The sequence below is a fragment of the Acomys russatus genome, chromosome 4, assembly GCF_903995435.1.
Source record: "Acomys russatus chromosome 4, mAcoRus1.1, whole genome shotgun sequence".
Classification (NCBI taxonomy): domain Eukaryota; kingdom Metazoa; phylum Chordata; class Mammalia; order Rodentia; family Muridae; genus Acomys; species Acomys russatus.
In genome coordinates, this window is record NC_067140.1 from 82330864 (window position 1) to 82355741 (window position 24878).

At 43.1% G+C, this 24878-nt stretch overlaps 1 protein-coding gene across 2 annotated transcripts in view; it reads left to right on the forward strand.

Moving 5' to 3' along the window:
• Nucleotides 1-202: 202 nt before the first annotated feature.
• Nucleotides 203-24878, forward strand: part of Xrn2 (5'-3' exoribonuclease 2) — a 75000-nt gene continuing 50324 nt past the window's right edge. Inside the window, exons 1-13 of one of the 2 annotated variants that reach the window (XM_051144782.1) lie at nt 203-579; nt 15240-15367; nt 15451-15562; nt 15923-16034; nt 17384-17442; nt 17519-17608; nt 18306-18378; nt 18780-18830; nt 19260-19417; nt 20753-20827; nt 20913-21046; nt 21144-21201; nt 21283-21390. In XM_051144782.1, coding sequence (XP_051000739.1) covers nt 505-579; nt 15240-15367; nt 15451-15562; nt 15923-16034; nt 17384-17442; nt 17519-17608; nt 18306-18378; nt 18780-18830; nt 19260-19417; nt 20753-20827; nt 20913-21046; nt 21144-21201; nt 21283-21390 — 1233 coding nt within the window. In that variant the 5' untranslated portion in view covers nt 203-504. Of the gene's footprint in view, nt 580-15239; nt 15368-15450; nt 15563-15922; nt 16035-17383; nt 17443-17518; nt 17609-18305; nt 18379-18779; nt 18831-19259; nt 19418-20752; nt 20828-20912; nt 21047-21143; nt 21202-21282; nt 21391-24878 lie in introns of those variants that run through there. The other variant, XM_051144783.1, reaches the window with a different exon arrangement.

Below are 24878 nucleotides of genomic sequence, written 5' to 3' on the forward strand. Positions count from 1 at the left end.
TTCATAGTTCGGGTACAGTCTCGTAAAAATGAGAGGAACCAGGAAATGGAAACGAGAGTGTTGGGCGTGTCTGTTCAGCCCAAGGGTGGTTTGTGAGAAAGGAAGCAAAACAGGCCACGCCTTTCCAAAGTCGCGACCACACAGGGAAGGACCTGGTACCGCCGGCCTGCTGAGCCCGGAGCCCGGGGACTACCGTGGGCGATGGTGTCAGCCCGGAGCCCTGCTCTGGAAGGCTCTGCCGGAGAGCGCCGCGCGTCTGGCCTCCCCACATAGCCCCACAGCCTGCCCAAAAAGCCCACGACTCGTGCAGTCTAGGAGAAGCCTCACTTAGCGGAGGAGCTCCTTTCCCGGCTTCCCCCGCGGCGGGGTCCTGACGCCACTTCCGGCCGCCGAACGCACGTGGGAGGAAGTGCTCGTGTCCGCGGCCGCGACTCCCGCCAGCCTCGTTGGTTCTACTCTCTCTCGCTGGCAGCGGGCCGCTGCCCGGAGCGAAGCCCGCTGGTCATGGGAGTCCCGGCGTTCTTCCGCTGGCTCAGCCGCAAGTATCCGTCCATCATTGTCAACTGCGTGGAGGAGAAGGTGAGGAGGCGGCCAGCACGCCGGAGCGGGGACCCGGCGCGGCACGTCTAGGCCTTGGCCGTCGGGCCCGGGCGCCCGCCCCAGGCGGCCTCGCGGGTTCGCGGTTCCGGAGGCGGGCGGGGCGGGGCGGGGCGGGGCGGGGGCGAGTTGGGGGGTCCGTGGGGGGCCCAGGCGGCTCCTCCCCCGCCTTCCCAGCGGGGCGCCGAGGCTCCGCCCACGGCTTTGTTTCCTAGGCTGCCCGCCCAGCTCGGGGCTCTCCGGGGCTCCCTGGCTGGGCAGCCCCCTGACGGCGGGCTGCAGGGTTGGCAGGGTAGGGGCCGCTTGTTGTGTGTGTGTGTGTTGAGCCAGGAGATCCCGGTGGCCGGATCGAATGTTTTCAACCCGAGGCTGACCCATTTGTTGCAGTTAACCGTGCGCGGAGAGCGGCTAGTTACGGACTAGGGTTCGGGGGCGGGGGAGCGGTGTGCCTCCCGGTGGGCTCCGCTGTGCCCGGGCCGGCCGGCTCGCTGTTTCAGTTCCCGGATCCTCAAGCGGTGTTAGATTGTTGGTTTATAGATAGGCTTTTATCCGTTCTGATTCGTGAGCTTTGCTTTCGTCGTCCCGGTAGTTCTGTCCCGAGTTCGACTTTGTACTCTGAATTAGAATCGCTGAGTTGGAAAGCTTCCGGGCACATGTGTCCCCTCCTACTTTTGGCTTTAGAACCGAAGAGTTCCCGCCTGTCTCCTAGAACCTAGTTCACGTGCTTACGTTATTTACTTTCTTACTTCCTGTCTTAGAAGAGACCAAAACCTTTGTTCCTAGTATTTTTTTTGTGTTCTCAAAAGACAAATTGCTAAGGTGAATCACTGTTTCCTTTGTAAGCTTGAAGTTCCCCTGAGCCAAAGGGAAAGCTACATCTTCTTGTTCGGTCCTTTCCTGTCCGTTCTTCTCGCCAAAGATAGACACTTTGAATTGTTTTGGTTGTCTTTCTAGTTTGATTTATCGGTGTTAGATCTATCTAATTCTAGGTAGAAGAGAAATTAGACATTTATTCACCACCGCCCCTTTCTTCCTAATACTAACCATATATCTGACGTTGGTAGATTTTGTAACTTAACGGAGAACTTTTTTGACCGCTTATAGCTCCAAGGCGTGGCACATCCAAGGCTTAAATAATGAGATTCTTGCAAAAACAGAAATTCTATCGCCTATACAAAGTATAATTTTCTAGTTTCTAAGATTGATGTTAGCTCCCCCCCCCTCAAGCAGTCTTAACTCTTAGGTCCCCTGAACTTTTTAGTTCTCATTCAATCAGGATTGCCAAGGCTTTGACCACACAAGCTGTGAGAGAAGTGGTGGTGGTCATGTACTAGATTGTGGTTTAGGCTGCTTATCTTTTGCTAGAGCTACCCCCTGCCCGCTCCCCATCCCTCCCCCCTCCTACTCATGGAAAGGTGTCCTGGGAAGCCCAGGAACCACACAGCTCTGAAGGGATACCGTATAGCAAATGGAAGGCTATCCTGAGACACTGGGGGCGCAGTTACCACACAGCTCTGAGAGGAAGCCTCCTCTGCAAAGGCTGCCAGGGGAGGGTAGCCCCCAGCTGAGCTAAGGAGCTCAGGAACCTGTCAGGCCTGGCACAGGCCTTTAATCCCTGCACTCTGGAGGCAGAAGCAGGTGGATCGCTCTGAGGCAGATTGCTTTGAGTTTGAAGCCAGCCTGGTCTACAACGTGAGTCCAGGACAGCCAAGGCTACACAGAGAACCCCTGTCTCAACCACCACCCCTCCCTCACCACCCCAAAAGCTTCAGCCACTTTCCATTTCTTTCTTTTCTTTGCTTCATTGCTTCTTGGCTTCTTCTGATGAGAGAGTCATACCAGGCAGCAAATCTCATAAAATAAATTTATTGGGAGGGTCGGTTGGCTGCCCCTGCTCCTGGGATGAAAATAATTAATTTTCTTTTAAGACAAGGTCTGATTGTGTAGCTTTGGTTGGCTTGGATTCTTCCTGCCTCTGCTTCCTGAGTGCTAGGATTAAAAGTGCTAGCTTCTAGACCTGTCAGTTTTTGTGATATTTGTTTATTTAGCCAAGTTTTTGGTAGCATTTACTGTGTATCGGACACGGTTTTGAGCACTAGGTTGTTAGGTGCTTATAACAGCTACTTATTACAGAGAAGAAAATTGAAAAGAGGATTTTTAAAATTATTTTTCAACTTTTTGAAAAATTTCAATATTTCTGGATAATTTACCCCACTAATTAGTGTCAATACCAGTGTGAAAACTAGGAAAGTTATGTGCCTAACTTTTGACCCTCCCTTTTTATTCTTTGAAATTGATCAGGCTTTGCTTACATGTATTAGTTATACATAATGTTTTTTCACTATGCCGTTTGCACACATTTACATAATATATTTAGATACCATTCACCCTTCCCCTATTGCTTTGCTCCCCTCCTGCTAATCCCTTTCTTCCTGCTACCCTTCTACATTGACTTTTTCTGTCTATGTATGAACTGGTCACACACAGTGTTTAGTTAGTGTTAAGCAAGAGTGGATGAGAGTTCTTTGTTTCTTTGTTTGAGACAGGGTTTCTCTGTGTAGCTCTGGTTATCCTGGGACTTGCTCTGTAGACCAGGATGGCTTCAAACTCAAGAGTTCCACCTGCTTCTGCTTTCCGAGTACTATGATTAAAGGTGTGCACCACCACTGCCCCTGGTAAAAGTTTGAGTATGCATGTGTGTGCACAGACACAGGTGTACCTGCTCTCAGCACAGGAATGGGGTCCAGGCATGTGCATGGAGGTCAGAGGACAACTTTTGGAAGCCAATTTTTTCCCTCTAAGCAAGCACCTTTACCCAGCTGAACATCTGCTTGGCCATAGCTCACTGGCTCTCATGTTACATAGTTAGGTTGTGAATATAGTTGATGTTGTTGCACGTGTTAACCATGTCTTGTTTTTGAAATACAGTCGCCTTGTACAGCCCAGGCTTTCCAGGAAGTCATGGCCCTTCCTCCTGGGTGCTGAGATGATAGCCCAGGCTTTCCAGGAAGTCATGGCCCTTCCTCCTGGGTGCTGAGATGATAGCCCAGGCTTTCCAGGAAGTCATGGCCCTTCCTCCTGGGTGCTGAGATGATTAGCCAGGCTTTCCAGGAAGTCATGCCCTTCCTCCTGGGTGCTGAGACGATAGCCAGGCTTTCCAGGAAGTCATGGCCTTCCCTTCCTCCTGGGTGCTGAGATGACAGCCCAGGCTTTCAGGAAGTCATGGCCTTCCTCCGGGTGCTGAGATGATAGCCCAGGCTTTCCAGGAAGTCATGGCACTTCCTCCTGGGTGCTGAGATGATAGCCAGGCTTTCCAGGAAATCATGGCCCTTCCGCCTGGGGTGCTGAGACAGATAGCCCAGGCTTTCCAGGAAGTCATGGCCTTCCTCCTGGGTGCTGAGATGATAGCCCAGGCTTTCCAGGAAGTCATGGCCCTTCCTCCTGGGTGCTGAGACGATAGCCCAGGCTTTCAGGAAGTCATGGCCCTTCCTCCTGGGTGCTGAGACGATAGCCCAGGCTTTCCAGGAAGTCATGGCCCTTCCTCCTGGGTGCTGAGATGACAGCCAGGCTTTCCAGGAAGTCATGGCCCTTCCTCCTGGGTGCTGAGACGATAGCCCAGGCTTTCCAGGAAGTCATGGCCCTTCCTCCTGGGTGCTGAGACGATAGCCCAGGCTTTCCAGGAAGTCATGGCCCTTCCTCCTGGGTGCTGAGACGATAGCCCAGGCTTTCCAGGAAGTCATGGCCCTTCCTCCTGGGTGCTGAGATGATAGCCCAGGCTTTCCAGGAAGTCATGGCCCTTCCTCCTGGGTGCTGAGATTATAGGCATGCACTGCTGTGCCCAGCTTCATTAAAGCTTGTAAATATGTGCGCATATACATCTTTATATATGTATATATAGTTGTATTATATGCTATTGTATTATATATTATGTGTAATGAATTTCATTATCATATTCTCAGGTGTGTGTATTATGTACTTTGTTTCTCCCCCACCCCCTCCCCAGACAGTTTCTCTGTGTAGCCTTGCCTGTCCTGGACTTTGTAGACCAGGCTGGCCTTGAACTCACAGCGATTGGCCTGCCTCTGCCTCTCAGGGGCTGGGATTACAGGTGTGCTCCACTGTGCCCGGCTCATGCATTTTGCTCTTTATTCTTTCCCATTACTTTCTTTCTGCAGAACTCTAAAACCCACATGAGAGAATGTATGAACTATTTGTCTTGGACTGGTTGTTTAGCACGATTTCCAGTTCCATCCACAATGGCATAATTTCAATCATCTTTAGGACTTAATAATAATCTAGTGTGTGTATGTATACATCTGTGTATATGTAATTCTTAGGCTATTTATTTATTTTACTTTTTTTGATTTTTTGAAACAGGGTCTCTTTGTGTAGCCTTGACTATCCTGGACTCACTTTGTAGACCAGGCTGGCCTCGAACTCACAGCGATCTGCCTGCCTCTGCCTCCTGAGTGCTGGGATTAAAGGCGTGCACCACCACACCGGCCCCTTAGGCTATTTTTATAAATTGGATACTAGCTGTTAATGTCTCAGTAATATGGATGTACAAATATTTCTCTTGTATGCTGGCTTCCTCCTAGCTTATATTCAGGAGTGGTACTAAAGCTAGACCATATCTAATGCTAATTCTAGCTCTTCCTTCTCCATCTCTCTCTCTCCCCTTAATACTCATTTCCATGATGGTTGTTGTCATACACTTTCCTTCTAGCAGTATGTGTCACTATTCCCTAGTATCTCTGCCAGCATACGATGCTTGCTTTATTTATTTATTTTATATATGAATGCTCTATCTTTATGTATGCCTGCATGCCAGAAGAGGGCATCAGATCCCAATATATATGGTAGTTGTGAGCCACTGGCCGGTTGCCGGGAATTGAACTCAGGACCTCTGGAAGAACAGACAGTGCTCTTAACTGCTGAGCCATCTCTCCAGTGGATGCTTGATATCTTTATGATAGTCATTCTCACTGGTTGAAATCTCATTGTAGTTTTGATTTGTATTTCAGATGACAAAGATTTTTTTATTACTGTTGTGTACTTTATCTTTTAGAAGGTGTTATTTGCCTTTCCTATTGGTTAGATGGTGTGTGTAACATTTGTAATTCTTAGTGCCCTGTCCGATGAATAACTGGTAGTGATGTTCTTATTCTGTATGCGTTCTCATTACCAGGTGCTTGCTTTTTTATGCAAATACTTAATTTCATTGGTCGATTCTTGTTTTTCTTTGAAATTATTTTTATTCCTGTGTGTGTGCGTGGGAGTGTGCAAGTGTGTGTGGGCATGAATGTCCTGAGGTCACCACAGTGCCGACTGGCTTGGTCTTGTACAGCTTCTGTGAGCTCCTGAGTGTGATGGCCATGCTGTACCCAGAAGACAGCATTTCCCAGCACTCTTAACCCCCTTTAGGACTTAAATTCTTCTTCTTCTTTTGTTTTTTTTTAAGTCTTGGCTGTCCTAGACTTGCTTTGTAGACCAGGCTGGCCTTGAACTCACAGAGATCTGCCTGCGGTCTGCCTCCAAAGTGCTGGGATTAAAGGTGGGTGCCGCCATGCCCTGTTTTTTTTTCCCCCCCTTTCTTTCATTATTTATTTATTTATTTATTTATTTATTACATACACAGTGTTCTGCCTCCATATACACCTGTACATCAGAAGAGGGCACTAGCTCTCATAGATGGTTGTGAGGCACCATGTGGTTGCTGGGATCCCTGGAAGAACAGACAGTGCTCTTAACCACTGAGCCATCTCTCCAGCCCCCCCCCCCTTTTTTTTTTCTTTTTTGAGGACTTAGATTCTTTCTGCCCCTTCTTCCATGGTGTTCCTTCAATATTGGTGGCATGGAAGTTGATACAGATTTCCCATTTAGGGATAAACACTTAATAGTCACTTATTCTTGGCTGCTGCTGCTGATTAAAAACAAGCAAACTTTATTATGTGGGTAGGGTGTGCCTTGGTGTGCCTGTGGAGGACAGAGAACAAATCTGGTTTTCTTCTACCATGTGGGTCCTAGGGTCAATTTCAGTTTACCAAGCGTGTTGTAGTTATTAACTTTTACCACATGAGCTATCTTGCTGGCCCTTTTACTGATTTTGTTTTAATATTGATTTTTATGTCAAGCTACTTCACAGAAAATGTGAAGAGCTGGTAGGGTCTTTAGGATATTCTTTTGTTTGTTTGTTTGAGACAGGGCTTCTCTGTGTAGCCTTGGCTGTCCTGGACTCACTTTGTAGACCAGGCTGGCTGACTCACAGCGATCCGCCTGCCTCTGCCTCCTGAGTGCTGGGATTAAGGTGTGCACCACCACTGCCCAGCCGAATATTCTTAAAATTATTTGTGTAGAGAATATGTGTGCCATAGCAATAGCTTTCACCCACTGAGCTATCTCAACTAACCCATCCTTAGAGTCTTTTTGAGTATAAAGCATCCAGTCTGCAATAGGAATAATTTACTTTGTTCTTTTCTATTTGTATCAAGTTTCTCTGTCTCTTGCGTTTTTACTCATCTAAGAATTTCAGTGTTGTATTGTAGATAAGAGTGGATGGAGTAGACATTCTTTGCTGTTGTAGAGAAAATGTTCCTCCTGCTGCATTTACTGTTGTCTGTGTTGCTCATATATGCCGCTTATTATGTTGAGGTGTGTTTCCTCTGTTCCTAATTTTTTCAGGGCTTTATGATAAAGAAGTGTTGAACTTCTTTGGAAGACTTTTCTGCATCTGAGATCATATGATTTTCTTTACTTTGCTCTATTTATGTAGTGTATTAGATTTGTGTATACTGATTTGTGTATGTTGAATAATCCCTGTGTCCCTGGAATGAAACACACTTGATTATAAGAGCTTTTTAAAGTGTTGTTGAATTCAGTTTGAAAGTGTTTTAATGAGACTTTTGTGTCTTGTGTTCACAGGGAAGAGTGAGCTATCTGTAATTTTGTTGTTGTGTGCATAATTCCTTGTGGTGGCCTTAGAGTGGCAGTTTTTTAAGAATGACTTTAGCGGCATTCTTCTCTTCCTGTTTTATGGAACCGTTTGTGGAGCACCGGTGTCCTTTCTTATTTAAGGATCTGGTAGAATTTAGCAGTGAAGAGTGCAGCCTTGCCTGGCCTGGCCTTTTCTTTGTTGGGGGGATGGGGTTACAGCTTCACTGTGCTAGAGGCCTGTTAAACACGCTCTTTAAGGTTGGTAGGTCAGGGGTGTCTAGTAACTTTTACACTTCTACACTTTCCAGTTTATTGGAATAGAGTTTTCAAAATAGTCTCTAATGGGCCTCCGGGTTTCTTTACTCTCTGTTGTGGTGTCTGCTTCTTTGTTTCCCGCTTTATCAGTTTGAATCTTCTCTATGTGGCTTTTTGGGTTAAGATCAGTAGTCAGTCTTTTGCTAGGGCCACGCTAATCCAACCTGTTTGTTTGAATTTGAGTACACGTGTAGGATCAGCCAAATCTTGTTTTTTCATTCCTCTCAGTGAGGAAGACTTGCATTATTTCCCATTTGGGACTGTTAGAGAAAACCCATGAGCATCTGTGTACATCTTTGTGTCATGGCTACATGGACTTGCACTGTGTGTGGAGATACAGGCGTGAAATGATGAGATTATGTGGTAGGTCCATGATTTAACAAGAAAGATCAGGTCTCCAGTCTGTAGTTTCAAATTACGGGCGTCATTTTGACTTCAACGGTAGGTACATGGGAGTTCCCAACTGCATTACTTCATTACCAATGCTAGTCTTTCTCGGTTTAGATAGTCTAGCATAGTGTCATCTGAGTGTGCTTTTAAACTTGCGTCTTCCTAGTGACAAATGGTAATAGAGCACTTTATCACGTGCTTTGTGTGTCTTAAGCAAGAGGTCTATCCCAGTTTTTTGACCATCTATGAATTAAGATTATGTTCAGCTCTATTTAGACATTCTAGATAGAAGTCTTTAGGATGATAAATATTTTACACATTGTATTTCTGTTAATCTTCAGATTACCCTCTTTAAAGAATATCTTTAGAATTTTTAAATTTTAAATTCTTTTTCTTTTTTCTTTTTTTCTTTTGGTGTTTCCAGACAGGGTTTCTCTCTGTAACTTTGGCTGTCCTGGACTCGCTTTGTAGACCAGGCTGGCGTCGAACTCACAGTGATCCGCCTGCCGCTCCCTCCTGAGTGTTGGGATTAAAGGCGTGTGCCACCATGCCCAGCAATATTTTAATTTCTATGTTTTGCTTGTATGTATATCTGTGCACCATGGATGTGCAGTCCTATAGACACCAGAAGAGGGATTCCGAACCCCTTGAATTGGAGTTACAAATGGTTGTGAGCCCCCATGTGGGTGCTGGGAATCAAACCCAGGTCCTCTGGAGGAGCTCAGTGTATTATTACCCACTAAGTTGTATCTCTAGCCCCTTAAATTTTTAAATTTTAGTGGTGGATTTAGTATGCTTTTTCTTTTGAATTGTTGCCTTTTGCTGTTGTTAAACTTAAGTTTTTGCCTTGGGAGGCAGAGGCAGGTGGATCTCTGTGAGTTCAAGGCCACCCAGGTCTCCAAAGTAGGTCTAGGACAGCCAGGACTACAAGAGAAACCCTGTCCTGAAAAGAGTTTTTGCCAACATCATTTGAGCTCTTTTCATGCTTTCTTAAAGAAGTTTTTGTCTTTGCTCATTGTGTTTAGTTTGTTTATTTATTAATTATATAGTGCTCTGCCTGCACATAACCTGCAGGCCAGAAGAGGGCATCAGATCTCATTATAGATGGTTGTGAACCATCATGTGGTTGCTGGGAATTGAACTCATGACTTTTGAAAGAGCAGCCAGTGCTCTTAACCTCTGAGCCATCTCTCCAGTCTGATTTTTATTTTTATCATTTTTATATATTTTTTTAATGTGTTAAACCTAGCATTTCTTGGAAAGACTCGGGAGATATGTTGGGTGTTTTGTTTTTTGTTTGTTTGCTTTAACTATTGTTGGGTTCAGTTCAGTAAAGTTTTCTTTTTACATGTATATTTACAGTATCTTTTAGTGGATGATTTGTGTTTATTTTTTAAGATGGCTCAAAAAATATAGCTCAGGTTGGCTTTGATATTAGTATGATAAGTTGAATTGATTTTTGAAGGTTTCCATTCTTGGGCTAAGTCTTACTTGGCCCTGTTGTGTTTGTCTCTGTCTCTGTGTCTGTGTGTGTGTGGTTTGTTTGGTTTTCGAGACAGGGTTTCTCTGTGTAGCCTTGGACTCTGTAGACCAGGCTAGCTGCAGACTCACAGTGGTCCGCCTGCCTCTGCCTCCCACGTGCTGGGGTTAAAGGCGTGGGTCACCATTCCCAGCTGCTAGTGTTTTGTTGAGGGATTTTTGCATTGATATTCCTGTTATGCTTTGTCTGGATTTGGTGTTGATGATACTGCCCTCACACAATGGATTAGGACGTGTTGGAAAGAGTTGATTAACAGGTATGACTTCTTGTTGCAGATTTGGTAGAATTTAGCATTATTGGCTTGGGGTTTTCTTTCTGGTTAGTTTTTGAATTACTGATTCAGTTTCTTCACTTATTACTGGTTTGTTTTGATATTTCTTCCTGAGTAGTTTTTGGTATTTGTTTTTTGTTTGTTTGTTTTGTTGGTTGCTTGGTTTTTCGAGACAGAATTTCTCTGTGTAGCCTTGGCTGTCCTGGACTTGCTTTGTAGACCAGGCTGGCCGCGAACTCACAGCGCTCCACCTGCCTCTGCCTCCTGAGTGCAAGGAATAAAGGTGTGTGCCATGCCTGGCTAATTTTGTATTATTTTTGTTTGCTTTAGGCTTGGTTTATTCCTTTTTGTGGGCTCTTGAAATGGAGAGGGCTAGATTACTGAGACATTTCTTCTGTTTCTACTACTATGGGAGAGTCTAGCTATGTAAGCAAAGCTGACCGCAAACTCAGGGTCCTGTTGTTTCACTTGACTGAGTGCTGTAATACAGATGCTTAGCATATCTCCTGGTTTGATTTGAGATTTTTAAAAAAGGTATGTTTTATATATGTGTGTGTATACGTATGTATGTATGTATATGTGTATACACACACACACACACACGCACACACACAATCAGTGTTTGTTTTTTTTGGGGGGGTTTTCGAGACCGGGTCTCTCTGTGTAGCCTTGGCTGTCCTGGACTTGCTTTGTAGACCAGGCTGGCCTCGAACTCACATCGATTCACCTGCCTCTGCCTCCCAAGTGCTGGGATTAAAGGCGTGTGCCACCACGCCCAGCAGTATTTGTTTCTATGTATGTACATTATATACATACTTGCTTGGTACCCAAAGAGGCTAGATGAGGGTGTTTTTTGTTTTATTTTTTAAATTTTTTTGGGATTTCAATACAGGGTTTCTCTGTGTAGCCCTGGCTATTTTGGAACTCACTTTGTAGATCAGGTTGGCCTTAAAAGTGGGAATCCTCTTGCCTCTGCCTCCAAAGTGGTCCACCATCACCAGTGTCAAAAGATTTCTTTTGTTAACACTTTCTACAGTTTTATTTTGAGGGCCGATGTGATGGCTCTGGAGGTAGAAGGATAATGCTTTCAAGCCCAGCAACCTGTGTTTGAGCTTTGTAACCCACATGGTGGAAAGAGAGGGTTCTATAGGTTGTCCTTTGACCTCTACATGGGCGCAGACAAAGAAGTGTAATGAAAAATTGCAAGTATTTTGCAGGGTGGAGAGATAGCTCCATAGTTTGCTGCTTTTGTAGAGGACCCATGTTCAGTTCCCAGCAGCTATCATGGGCAGCTCACAGCTATATAACTCCGGTTCTGCGGGATCCAATGCCTTGTTTGGGCCTCCAAGGGCACACATGCGGTGCACATATAAACAAGCAGGCACACATACATACATGCTGTATTCACTGTGGCTTTCTTACATTGGTTGTTTGCCTGATTCTTTTTCCTGTTAACTTTTACTCAGCGTGTTTGAGTCTTAACTATGTTTCTTATGGATAAGATATATTTTGTTCCACTGGCTTTCTTTGGTGTACTTGCAGTGTAATTGTGAGTATATTTCGGTTTGTGTCTGCCGTTTTGACCTTTTCTTTCCTATGTTTCATGTAGTTTTTCTTCCAGTGTTCTTCACTTTCTGTTCACTGAATGAACCCCTAAATGAACATTTTCTAATGTTGCTGTTGATTTATTTATTATGTACACAGTGTTCTGCCTGTATGTGTGCCTGCAGGCCAGAAGAGGGACCAGATCTCATTATAGATGGTTGTGAGCCATTATGTGTGTGTTCATAGCATATTATGGTGACTATGTGCCATGTCGTGTACATGGTGGCCAGAGGACAGTTTTTCAGTGATGAATCTGTCCACTTTTATGGGGCCAGGATTGCTCAGCAAGTACCTTTACCCTCTGAGCCATCTCACTGGCCTAAATGTTTTAAAATTAAATTTATTTTATTTATTTGGAGGCTATGGGTACATGCCATGGTGTGCATATGGAGGTTGGCTGGAACTTTAGTCATTAGGCTTGGAGGCAAGGGCCTTTCCTCTCAAGCCATCTTGCTGGCCTTCATCTTCATTGTTTAATGATAACTTTCCTAGATCCCTAGATAAAAGCTTTCCTTTTATCGCTTTTATACTATCCTTCTGCTTCCCTGAGAAGTAAGGTGTTACTCTTACTGAGGTTCTCTCGGAAGTTGCTAAGCACTTACTATATTTTTATTTACAGTTTTTAGATTTATTGTTTTATGTGAGTGTTTTGCCTGCTGGCATGCACGCGTATGGTGCTCTTTGGCGTACAGAAGAGGGCATTGGATCCACTGCCATGTAGGTGCTGGGAATTTAATCTGTGCTCCCTACAAGAGCAACAAGTGCCTTCCTCTGCCCCCTGGAACACCAAGCTACACACCATAAGAGAACCTGTCTCAGACCCAGATAGGGTCCATGTGTGTCACTTCCTTCTCGGTGAGCACCCACGAACCCTGCTTAGTTTACTCTGTGGACTGTGTTCTCATGGTGCCCTTGACCCCTCTGACTCTGCAATCCTTTGTTCCCTCTTCTGCAGAGCCTGATGTTTGGCTGAGAGTCTCTACATCTGCTCCCATTAGTTGCTGGATGATGCCACTGATGACATTTGTGCTAGGCATTGATCTGAGTGTAGCAGAATATCATTAGAATCATTTCATTGACTTTCATGTTTGGTTCTATCTCGAGTCTCTGGGCTGTCCTGCCTCTCTGGTTCCTGGCCATCCAGGCAGTGTCAGGTATGGGTTCCCTCTCATGGCGTGGTCCCCGAGTTAGACCAGTCATGAGTTGGCTACTTGAACAAGTTGTGTGCCACTGCCAACATTGCCCTAGCACATCTTTTTAAAGATTTATTTACTTGGGCTGGAGAGATGGCTTAGAGGTTAAGAGCACTGGCTGCTCTTCCAAAGGTTCTGAGTTCAATTCCCAGCAACCACATGATGGTTCACAACCATCTATAATGAGATCTGGTGTCCTTTTCTGATCTGCAGGAGTTATATGCAGGCAGGACACTGAATACATAATAAATACATCTAAAAAAGATTTATTTGTTTACTTATATATACAGTGTTCTGCCTACATGTGTATCTGCCCACCGAAAGAGGGCACCAGATCTTACTATAGATGGTTATGAGCCACCATGTGGTTGCTGGGAATTGAACTCTTAACCTCTGAGCCATCTCTCTAGCCTACCCCAGCACATCTTGCAGTCAGGACAGTGTGTAGATTGAAGGTTTTGTGGCTAGGTTGATGTCCCAATCCCGCGGGTTCAGGCTCTGTGTTCCCCATTACTAGAGTTCTCTAGGGTCACTCTAGTAGATTACAGGGAGTTCCCATGTGCTAGGTTTCTCCATCATCCCCAAGTGCTCCCCCCTCCTCATTTCCAGTACTCTGTTCCTCCATCCTTCCTACATTGTGTCAGTGTACCACATTTTTTTTATCCATTCTTTGGCTTAGGGACATCTAGGTTGTTTCCAGTTCCTGGCTATTTGGAATAAAGCTGCAGTGAACATAGTTGAAGAAATGTCCTTGTGGTAGGAGGGAACTTCCATTGGGTAGATGCCATTCTGACAGGTGTAAAATGTTATCTCAGAGTTGTTTTGATTTGCATTTCCTGATGGCTAAGGATGTTGAACATTTCTTTAAGTACCTCTTAGCCATTTGAGATTCCTCTGTTGAGAATTCGCTGTTTAGATGTGCACTCCCGTTTTTTAAATTGGATTATTTGATTCATTGATATCTAGTTTCTTGAGTTCTTTATATATTTTGGATATTAGCCTTCTATCAGATGTCAAGTTGGTGAAAATCTTCCTATTCCGTAGGCTGTTGTTTTGTCCTATTGATGATGACCTTTGCCTTACAGAAGCTTTTCAGTTTCATGAGGTCCCATTTATTAATTGTTGATCTTAGTGCCTGTGTTACTGGTGTTCTGTTCAGGAAGGTTTTTTTTTTTTTTTTTAAATACAGTATTCTGCCCATATGCCAGAAGAGAGCATCAGATCTCATTATAGGTGGTTGTAAACCACTATGTAGTTGCTAGGAGTTGAACTCAGGACCTTTGGAAGAACAGACAGTACTCTTAACCTCTGAGCCATCTCTCCAGCCCCTAGGAAGTTGTCTTTTGTGCTAATGTGTTCAAAGCTATTCCCCATTTTTTCTTCTGTTAGGTTCAGTGTATCTGGTTTTATGTTGAGGGCTTTGATCCACGTGGACTTGAGTTTTGTGCAGGGTGGTAGATACTGATCTGTTTGACAACTTCTGCGTACTGACATCCACTTAGACCAGCACCATTTGTTGAAGGTGCTGTCTTTTTTCAATTGTGTAATTCTAGCTTCTTTATAAAAAACAGGTGTCCATAGTGGTGTAGATTTATTTGTGGGTCTTGCAGCCTTCCTTTTTCTGTTTTGTTTTGTTCTGTTTTTAGTTTTTCTTTTGAGATGGGCTCTTACTCTATCACCGTGGAACTTACTGTATCGCCTGTTAGCCTTAACAGCAGGGCACTTTCTCAGCCTCCTGAGTGCTGTGCTCAGGTGTCAGATACTACACCTGGCTTGTGAGAGCTTTTGAGAAGTGAGTGGGCCTCCTCCATAATGTGGGTCAGGCTCTTTTAGGTATTTGGTATGGGCAGCACTGGGAAAATAGGCAAGGCCAAGTCAGACACAGATGCTTTTGTGTTCCGTGAGTAAACTCTGGACTGGAAATGAGATCACGTGACAGTGGTTGTGGCATTCTAGGTGTGATGTCATAGCGTGACAGCATGCTCATGCACGGAGGAAGACAAACACAAAGGCATTTCCGGTTAAATTCACAGAACGTGTTGATGTAAATGGTGAGGGAAGTGATTTCACACAATTAACTTGAATTGGGCCAGGCATGGTGGCGCACGCCTCTAATCCCAGCACTCGGGAGGCAGAGGCAGACAGATCACTGAGTTCGAGGCCAGCCTAGTCTACAAAACAGGATAGTTAAGACTACACTGAAAGACCCTGTCTCAAAACAAAAAACAAAAAACGAAACTTGAATTAGAAGCCACTCACATTTTAATAGGTTAATTTGATTCTGTTTGTACTTGTTTTATTTCCAGTTCTGAAATTGTGCTTAGTTCATATTGTGCTTAGTACCTGCCTTGTTTAGATCTGAACAATCAAAATATTACTTACCACTTCTTCATAGCCAAAAGAATGCAATGGTGTAAAGATTCCAGTTGATGCCAGTAAACCTAATCCAAATGATGTGGAGTTTGATAATCTGTATTTGGACATGAACGGAATCATCCATCCCTGTACTCACCCTGAAGACAAGTACGTGATCTGTCTTTGCCTTTGATAGCGCCAGTCACAACAGAAGTGCTGTATTCTATTACAGTGTCTGCTTATCATTACAGACCAGCACCAAAAAATGAAGACGAAATGATGGTTGCAATTTTTGAGTACATTGACAGACTTTTCAATATTGTAAGACCAAGGAGACTTCTCTACATGGCAATAGATGGAGTGGTGAGTGCTCAGTCATGTACAGCCTCTGTCAGCTGAATAGTGAGGAATGCAGACTGTGGTTAATTTCGTCAAGGAAAGCCTCCTACTTCAGCAGTTCATTGACTCCTAGTACTTACTCTGAGTCATTTATCGTCATGTACTGTGGCTGTTGGCTACTCTTTCGAGGTGACATAGACCGATGAGTGAACCTAGTTACTTACTTGAGAGTACTAGGTGACTGACACATGCAAAGGTGTTAAAGAGAAGAGGCAGTTTGAATTTACTATAAGGATAAAAAAAGAATGGTTGAAAATAATGTATAGATTTGCTTATGAATATTTTGAATAGCATTATGTAACATGAGATGACACGTCTTTTTAGGCACCACGCGCCAAAATGAACCAGCAGCGTTCCAGGAGATTTAGGGCGTCAAAGGAAGGGGTGGAAGCCGCAGCTGAGAAGCAGCGGGTCAGAGAGGAAATACTTGCGAAAGGTAGGGAAAGCTTATCTTTAAGTTGAACCCTTTCCCTTTTTCTGCATTTCTCAGTGCTCTAAAGTCCCTGGTGGGTACCTAGGTTAGAGCTAAGTCTCAGAGAAGAGGAAGTGGGAGAGGGACCCCGCAGCCACTGGAAGCGAGTCTCCGCAGCTCAGTGCTCGTGGTGTGGCGTGTGGTGGTTCTGTTTCTGAGACGGGCTCTCTGTAACAGCCCTAGCGGTCGTGGACCTCTCTCTGGAGACCAGAGACCCTTCGACCTCTCCCTTCCTAGTGCTTGGCTTCATCGGGGTTATTTGTTGGTATTTGCTACCCACAGCATATAATAGATGGAAAAGACATGATTATTTGGGGCGTGTGTGCACTTCACATCTATAGAAAAGCTGTCATGGACCTGCGTTTATAAATTATACATATCTTAATTTATTTGGAAGTGTGAAATGTGTAAGGATATAGATATTTAGCCATGGCTTGTAATTAAGACTCCCTGCAACCACCACCTCAGGCTATCCAGGAACTCACTCTAGACCAGACTAACCTTGAACTCAGAGATCTGCCTGCCTCTGCCTCCCAAGTGCTTAGATTAAAGGCGTGTGCCACCACCTGGCTGCAATTAAGGCTCTTCCAGCTTGTTTATGATAGGATATTTTGATGATTTATTAAGAACTATTGTCAGCTGGGCTTAATGGCACACACCTTTAATCCTAGCCTTTGTGAGGCAGAGGCAGATGGATCACTGATCACTGTGAGTTCGAGGCCAGCCTGGTCTATAAAGTGAGTCCAGGACAGCTTAGGCTACACAGAGAAACCCTGTCTCAAAAAAGCAAAAAACCAAAACTATTGTCTACATTAAAACCGTTAGCTCATGTTCTATTATAGAGGAAAGACTTCATGATTTTTGTTTCTGTGTTGTAATATCTTTTGTATATACTGTGTATTGTTTGACAATCTTGTTAAAGCATTAGTTATCACCCTGTGGATCGCGACCCATTTTGGGGGTTGAATAACCCTTACACATTGGTCTGCATATCAGATATTTACACTTTGATTCATAACTAGCAAAATTATAGTTATGAAGTATAAATTAGACTAATATTATGGTTGGGGTCACCGTAACATGAGGAGCTATATCAAAGGGTCTTAGCAGGGAAGGTTGAGAGCCACTGTGGTGAAGCTTAGTTTAAGTTGAAAGGAAAAATGCTATTTTCTTCTTGGAGAGGGAGTCATCTTTTTCTTATATGAAAACATCTTTCTTTCATATTTGAATTTTCTTGTTACTGTTCTGACTCACTATTGATTAATTTACTTTACTTTTTATGGGGAAAACAAAACATTGCCTCTTTTGTCTAGGTGGCTTTCTCCCTCCAGAAGAAATAAAAGAAAGATTTGACAGCAACTGTATTACACCAGTAAGTAGTCTCAGGCTTTGCTAGCTACTGCTAACTCTTAAATGATAGGTTAATTTCTTTCTTTCTATCATTTTAGGGAACTGAGTTCATGGACAATCTTGCTAAATGCCTTCGCTATTACATAGCTGATCGTTTAAATAATGACCCTGGGTGGAAAAATTTGACAGTAAGTTTCATACGTTGGTACTTCAGAAAGATTAGAGTGATCATCCGAGGCAGTTCTTTGATATAACTGATATTATTTATCCCTTTCCCCCTATAAAATGCTAGTTGGCTGACAGAGAAAAGAGTAGCTTTCCAGGTTATTGGAAATGCCTTGCATGGCCAGGTTTTATATAGCTGATTTTTTTTTTCTTAATGCCAATTTTGTTCTCTTACCTCACTGTGAAGCCATAAAATGGATTCATAATAAAAATATATATACATATAAGAATGTAGTTTTTAACTGGAAAGTAGATTTCTCATTAGATATCAAAATGTAGCAGATTTTAATTTCTCAGGAAGATTTAAGTAAAACTTGAGTGAACTTTTCTGTAGTAGCAGCTTAAGGTGTGTTTCAATTAGACTTGATAAACCTTGTATTGATTGCTCTTGGGGTTTGAATGATTTGGTACTGTATTCTTGATAGTCAGCAGTCAGCCCTTAGGTGCTGACCCTAGCCATTTTATTCCGTTTCATCCTCTGTGATACCTTAGTTGTCAGTGGTGTGGTGTTAGTGTGTAGCATGCACCTTCTTTAGAGATTGTCCCACTAATGCCATACGGATGAAATTGTCTCAGTTTTTCTTAAGGCAGTCAGTTCGCTTTGTTCTGGTGGAGGAAACTGGAGAGGTGAACTAAGCATATAAAAACCTTTTTTAATAGGTTATATTATCTGATGCTAGTGCACCTGGTGAAGGAGAGCACAAAATCATGGATTACATTAGACGACAAAGAGGTAAAATTAAAAAATATTTGATTGTATGTTGTTATAATGAATATAACCAAGGCTGCAGATTTAGCTTTGTTGTTGTTGTTTTGAGACAGTTTATCCTCTGTGTATCCTTGGCTGTCGTGGACTCAACTTTGTAGACCAGGCTGGCCTCAAACTAACAGGGATCCACCTGCCTCTGCCTCCCAAGTGCTGGGATTAAAGGTGTGTGCCATTGGGGGTGCAGCTTAATGGTAGAAGATGAATTTAGCACACGAGGTACATGGGTGTTATTCCCAGCACTGCCTAACATTGAACAGGCAGGCTATTAGGTAGAAAGTACTTGGCAAGTTTGGTACTTCTGTTGTGTATACTATGTTTCTAAAATACAACTTCCTCTCCCTCCCCCCCCCCCTTTTTTTTTTTAGCTCAGCCTAACCATGACCCAAATACTCATCATTGTTTGTGTGGAGCTGATGGTAAGTGTCTTCTTGAGGATCTACTGTTCTTGGATTTAAACCAGAGTATGTTGGCGTATTGTTGTGTGATAGGTATTTTAGGGGTGGTTACAATTCTTAGATGTCTTGCTTAAGTCTAGAAGGAATCACTGTTGATTTGCTATTTTACTGTGGCCAGTGATCTCCTGTCAAACTTTAGACATCACGTCCTTGACATTACAATGGGCAGTTTGCCAAATGTTATCTTAGTGGTGGTTATTATAGGTCCATGTCTCCAAATGACTTGTAGATGGAGAACCTACTGCTAGGACGGATGACTTCTTAATTTGGCTGCCTTTGCTCTGTGTTCAGTGGGGGCCTTTTCTTGTGTCATTGGTTAGTAGTACTTTGATTATGGTAAAGGATCCTTCCAAAGTACCATTCGCTTATTCTTTTCTTATTGATTGATAGCTGATCTCATTATGCTTGGCCTTGCTACCCATGAACCTAACTTCACCATAATCAGAGAAGAATTCAAACCAAACAAACCCAAACCATGTGCTCTTTGTAATCAGTTTGGACATGAGGTCAAGGATTGTGAAGGTTTGCCAAGAGAAAAGAAGGGAAAGGTAAGAGCTTTAAGATGGACATTATTACCCTATTTGAAAAGTCTGTTATCATGGGAAAATATGGACACTGCCACAAAGTATACCATTTCAGCCACTTTAAAATATGCCATTAGCCACCAACTCTATTCAGACTGCCTCATAAAAATATTTCATAGAAACGCAGCTTTTGAAATAATGTGAAGCAAATCTGTATTCACAAGTTTAACATACTCACTCTTTCTACTTTATATTTTTCCAGTGTAATTTATGTTCCCATGAAGGTAGGCTCTTACAGATGGTGATGCCCATGAAGGTGAATGTTTGTGAAGATGGTTCAAAAGATGGCGTTTTTGGGGGTTTTCAAGACAGTTTCTCTGTGTAGCCTCGGCTGTCCTAGACTTGCTTTGTAGACTAAGCTGGCCTCGAATTCACAGTGATCCACCTGCCTCTGCCTCCCAAGTGCTGGGATTAGGCCTGTGCCATGACACCCACCTGATTACTATTTTCTTTTTTTTTTAAGGAACTACAAATCAAATATATTAAGCATCATGTTACTTTTTTGTTTTTTCCGTTTTGTTTGTCTGAGCTTACTTGGTTGAAGTCCCTTCTACATGTGTTTCTACTTGGGAATTTGGTGCTTGGGAGAAAAGTGAAAAGCATTTAAATATAGTATACTGTATGATTTCACACAGGTAGTACAATAAATGAAGTATACATGAATCTGGGTACAAATGTTCACAGAGATGGGACCAGGGGAATATTTGTCAAAATATGGAAAATACGGTTGGACGAAGGTGTTTTGTTGGCAAATAAGTCTTTCATAGTGACCTATGAGTTAAGAATGTTTTCTGATTTTCTTTAAAAGATTTTAGTTTGTGTGTGTGTGTGTGTGTGTGTGTGTGTGTGTGTGTGTGAGACACACACACACACACACACACACACACTCATTCATATTGGAGCTGGAGTTAAAGCTTGTGAGCTTCCTGACCGTGGGTGGTGGAAACTGAACTTGGGTTCACTGAAGGAACATTAAATGCTCTTAACCATTGAGCCATCTCTCCAGCTTCCTTGTACTCTTTTTTTTTTTTTTTTTTTAAAGGAGTTTAAAAGTGTTCTGGAAGATGAAAGAATATTCACCTGCATATGTCTCCCCAAAAGTAAAATCTGTTCAGCTGGCCCTTCATACCATATGCTGATTTCTGGTCTAGGTGTGATTGTTGTAAAATGGTTTGGTGCATATTTCAAATTTTAGTATTTAAATATTAAATGGTTCTTAAGTTAGAAAAACCTCAAGATTTGTATGGCTGGAAAAAATGAGAGCATTGGGCTGGACATGGTCTCCTCTGTCTCTTACAGCATGATGAACTTGCAGATAGCCTTCCTTGTGCAGAAGGGGAGTTTATCTTCCTTCGCCTGAGTGTCCTTCGAGAGGTATGCTTCAATGGTTACTGAAATTGGAGTTTCTAAAATATGTTCTTTTTATTGCTTTAATGTCAGTATTCTGTTTTGGTTGTAGTATCTGGAAAGAGAGCTCACCATGGCCAGTTTACCATTTCCGTTTGATGTGGAGAGGAGCATTGATGACTGGGTGTTCATGTGCTTCTTTGTGGGCAATGATTTCCTTCCTCACTTGCCATCATTAGAGATTAGGTATGTTTTTCCTTGGGATGTGTCAGGGACCCTCTCAGCCTTCTTGACTTTACAGAGCCCACTGTCCTAATGAATAATGTTTATTTCCTGGTGGCAGGGAAGGTGCAATTGACCGTTTAGTTGGCATATACAAAAACGTGGTACATAAAACTGGGGTAAGTTTATTCTTGAGTAATTTAAAAACAAGTATTTGGTTTTTTAAGAAGATCGTTTTACATGTATTTTATCACTTACAGGGTTACCTTACAGAAAGTGGTTATGTCAATCTGCAAAGAGTACAGATGATCATGTTAGCAGTTGGTGAAGTTGAGGATAGCATTTTTAAAAAGAGAAAAGATGATGAGGTAAATACATTGCAGTAGCTGAAATTGCTCCTGTCTCTCCTAGGCTGTGATGGACTTTTACCTGTCTGAGTGTGTTGAAATATCACTGTTGTGTTGTCACAGATGTAATCCCAAGCCTTGGTTCTTATTTATTTTATAAAGGCTGTTATGTTTACTGTGTGGAATTATGTTTTGTACATTATTTGAGTTGAGTTGTAATTTTCCTTTCCTAACCTTATTTTGGGTTTAAATCTAAAAACTTGAAGCCTAAGTTGGCATTGAGCTAGTGGCTGTCATGTTTATAGGCACTATTTATATACTCTAGAAACAGGGTCAGGCCTAGGAGCTTGTATGCTAGGAGTTCAGGTGTAGGATCTGACTGAGTTGGATGACATCAGTCAGGGCAGTATGATAGAAGGGTGTAGGCTCTGTGGAGGGTGGTGGCTCCTGAGTAAATGGAAGGGTAAAGGAAGTAGAGTGACAAAGCACCTGGAAGCTGATGATGTCGGACTTGCAAGTGCTTGTGGAGAAGTCCAAGCTCTATCTTGGGCAGTTCAGAGTTTGTTAATTCTTTGCAGTGAGATAGCAGATACTGTCGGAATAGGAAACTGGGGTGAGGGGCAGGTACAAATTGAAGATCATTTGGAGATGAGTATGAGGCACTACAGGACATGACACGGGGAAGCCTTGGAAACAGTTTTAGAACTGTAGTTGATAGGAAGAGGTACTTGAAGCCTTGAGTGAAAATGTGAAATTTTATAGGAGCTTGTGTGAAAGTGCCCCACAGGAGTATGGGAAACACTTTTTAATAAGAGGAGGCTGTAATCCCAGCACTTGGGGAGGCAGAGACAGGTGGATCTCAGTGAGTTTGAGGCCAGCCTGTCCAGGACAGCCAAGGCTACCCAGAGAACCCCTGTCTCAGGAAGGAAAAAGAAAAAGAAAGAAAGAAACCGGGTCTAGAGAGATCTAAGGATATCCCTAAATAGAAGCTACAGGTTAGAGTGACTTAGTCATGTCACCTAGTGGTTGGCCAGGGGTACAGACCTTGAAGAAGCTGGTGGCTGGAGGGGCAGCAGCCTAGCGGCAGAGCGGCTGTAGATTGGTTGTAGGCATAGCAAGGAGACGGAATGGGGGAACCGAGCTATAGTAGCTTCTTATGGGAACAAAATTCTGATTTCATAAAGACTCGGGCTATACTGAGCAAAGAGCAAGTAGTGGTTATATTGTTTCTGTTTTCTTCAACTTTGTGTACCACAATTCTGTTCTTTAATTTTAGTACTTTGGGCCTTTATGATATATATATATATATATATCCCCCAGTTGTCTTAGTATTTAGTTGTTTTTTTTTCCAAGTATCTACTGGAGCAGCTGTTTTGAGCGTGTGTGTGTGTTTACTATGTCTTCAACTTTTATAGTGTTTTCTTTATTGATACTCATACTTAACAAAAAGTAATGTGTGCTGTGTTACAACTTGGCATAAACCCATGCAAGAGCAGTTTTTATATATGGCTTTAGCGGGTGCTCTGCTACTAAATATTGATGATAATTTAGCATTAAAGGGGACGGGATTTGATTTCTACCATAGTGTTTCAGACTTATTATGGTTTCTGGCTGACCTTGCTGAGAGGAGGGTATATTAAGCTCTGGTGTCCCTGAAGTCATATTGTCGTTCTCCATGGCTATACAACAGGGGGATCATCAGATTTTTGTTATGAAACTTCTAGAAAGTATGTTTGTGGCGTTTTGGCAAATTCATAAAGGTGTTCATAGCACATAAAAATTAAAGACCAGTAAGATTCACACTGGCGATGTACCAACCTTTAGAGCCAAATATTCTTTAGGGCACAGAATGGAAGGCTTCAGAAAACGATGTGTCAGTAGTTATTAAAATTGAGTGGTTAAGGGCTGGAGAGATGGCTCAGTAGTTAAGAGCACTGCCAGCTCTTCCAGAGGTCCTGAGTTCAAGTCCCAGCAACCACATGGTGGTTCACAACCATCTATAATGTGATCTGTGCCCTCTTCTGCAGATAAAGCACTCACAATAAATAATTTTTTTTTTTTTTTTTTTTAAAGAAAATTGAGTAGTTAAGGCTGTATTGTGGTGCTGTAGTTTTTGAATTTTGGTAATCCTTAATATGAGCTTAGCTATGTGGCAAGGTTTTGATTGCCAGTGATAAGGCAGGAGACAAAACACCAGACAAAAATGTCTACCCTCCAGAAGCTTGTGTTCTTTAGGGGGAGATGGACAGACAACACAGTAGCCAGCTTATCCTTGTAGTAGAGTTTAGAAGCCTTAGGATAAACACTATTTGGCAAAGTTGTAAAGGCAAAATTGCAGTTCTAGAAAACACAGCAAGAAGGCCTTACTGAGAGATGAGTGCGAATAAAGGCATGAATAATGTGAAGGAGTCTGTGTGCCTTGTAGGTATTGAGAGGAAGGGCTTAAAACCCAGACGAACAGCAGTGCCAAGGCTCTGGACAGGAGCTGCCATGTCTGTGCACTGAATAGCAAGGAGCAGGCAGTATGTGGCAAGGTCAGAGGAGGCAGGGCAGATCAGAGTATTGGTGTAAAGTTTCAAAAAGGGATGGGGGCCAGATGTAGGTACCTTTATAGGCTATTTTAAGAACTTAGCTTTATTATACACCAATGGAGGGTTCTGGATAGAAAATTGGCAAGATTTGACTTTCCCCCTACCTTGTTTTCATTAACTATGGAGGGCAGATGTTCATGCAGATGAGGCCACAGAGGGATTTTGAAAGCAGTACTAATGGGGGTGGTTAATGGGGGTTGTAAGAGAGAAATGAGGTGCCAAGAATGACCCTAGAGTATTTCCAAGCACGTAGAAAGTATTTAGAGCAGCTCCTCTAAGATAGGTTATGGTGCAGGATGCTTTTAGAGGTGGAGGTGAGAATTCCATTTTGGACATGCTTAATTCAACGTACCCAGATGAGGGTCTGGAAGGGAGAGGTCTTGGTTGTGGTTAGTGTTTAAAGCCAAGAAGTCAGGTGCTCATTCCCATGTGGAGAGAAGAGATCCAAGTACTGGGCCCAAGGGAACAGTAGCATTGAGCAAAGGCAGGAAGCAAGAATAGAGGAAAGCCAGGTGAAGAGTGTGACTCGAGGAAGTTCTGGAAAGGACTGACAGGTTTCAGCCTACAGAGAAGCTTCTTTGAGAGTCAGGAAAGGCTTGATTGGAGAAATTAGTGAGGGAGCCAGCTAGATAGCTCAGTGGGTAAAGGCAAGCCAAGCCAAGCCGTGTGAGCTGCATTTGATTTCTGAAACCCACGTGATAGGAGAGAACAGATTTCTGGAAGTTATTCTCTCCTCCCCCCCTCTCTTCCCCCCACCCCCCACTTTACTCTCTGATACAAATTATGAGAAGAAGTTATGAGATACTGAGAACTAGGGATATAGCTGAATATATAGACTATTTACCTCATGTGAGAAGTCCTAGGTTGGGTTTCCAGAATCACAGAAAGAAATCAAAAAGGAAGAAAAAAATAGTTTCC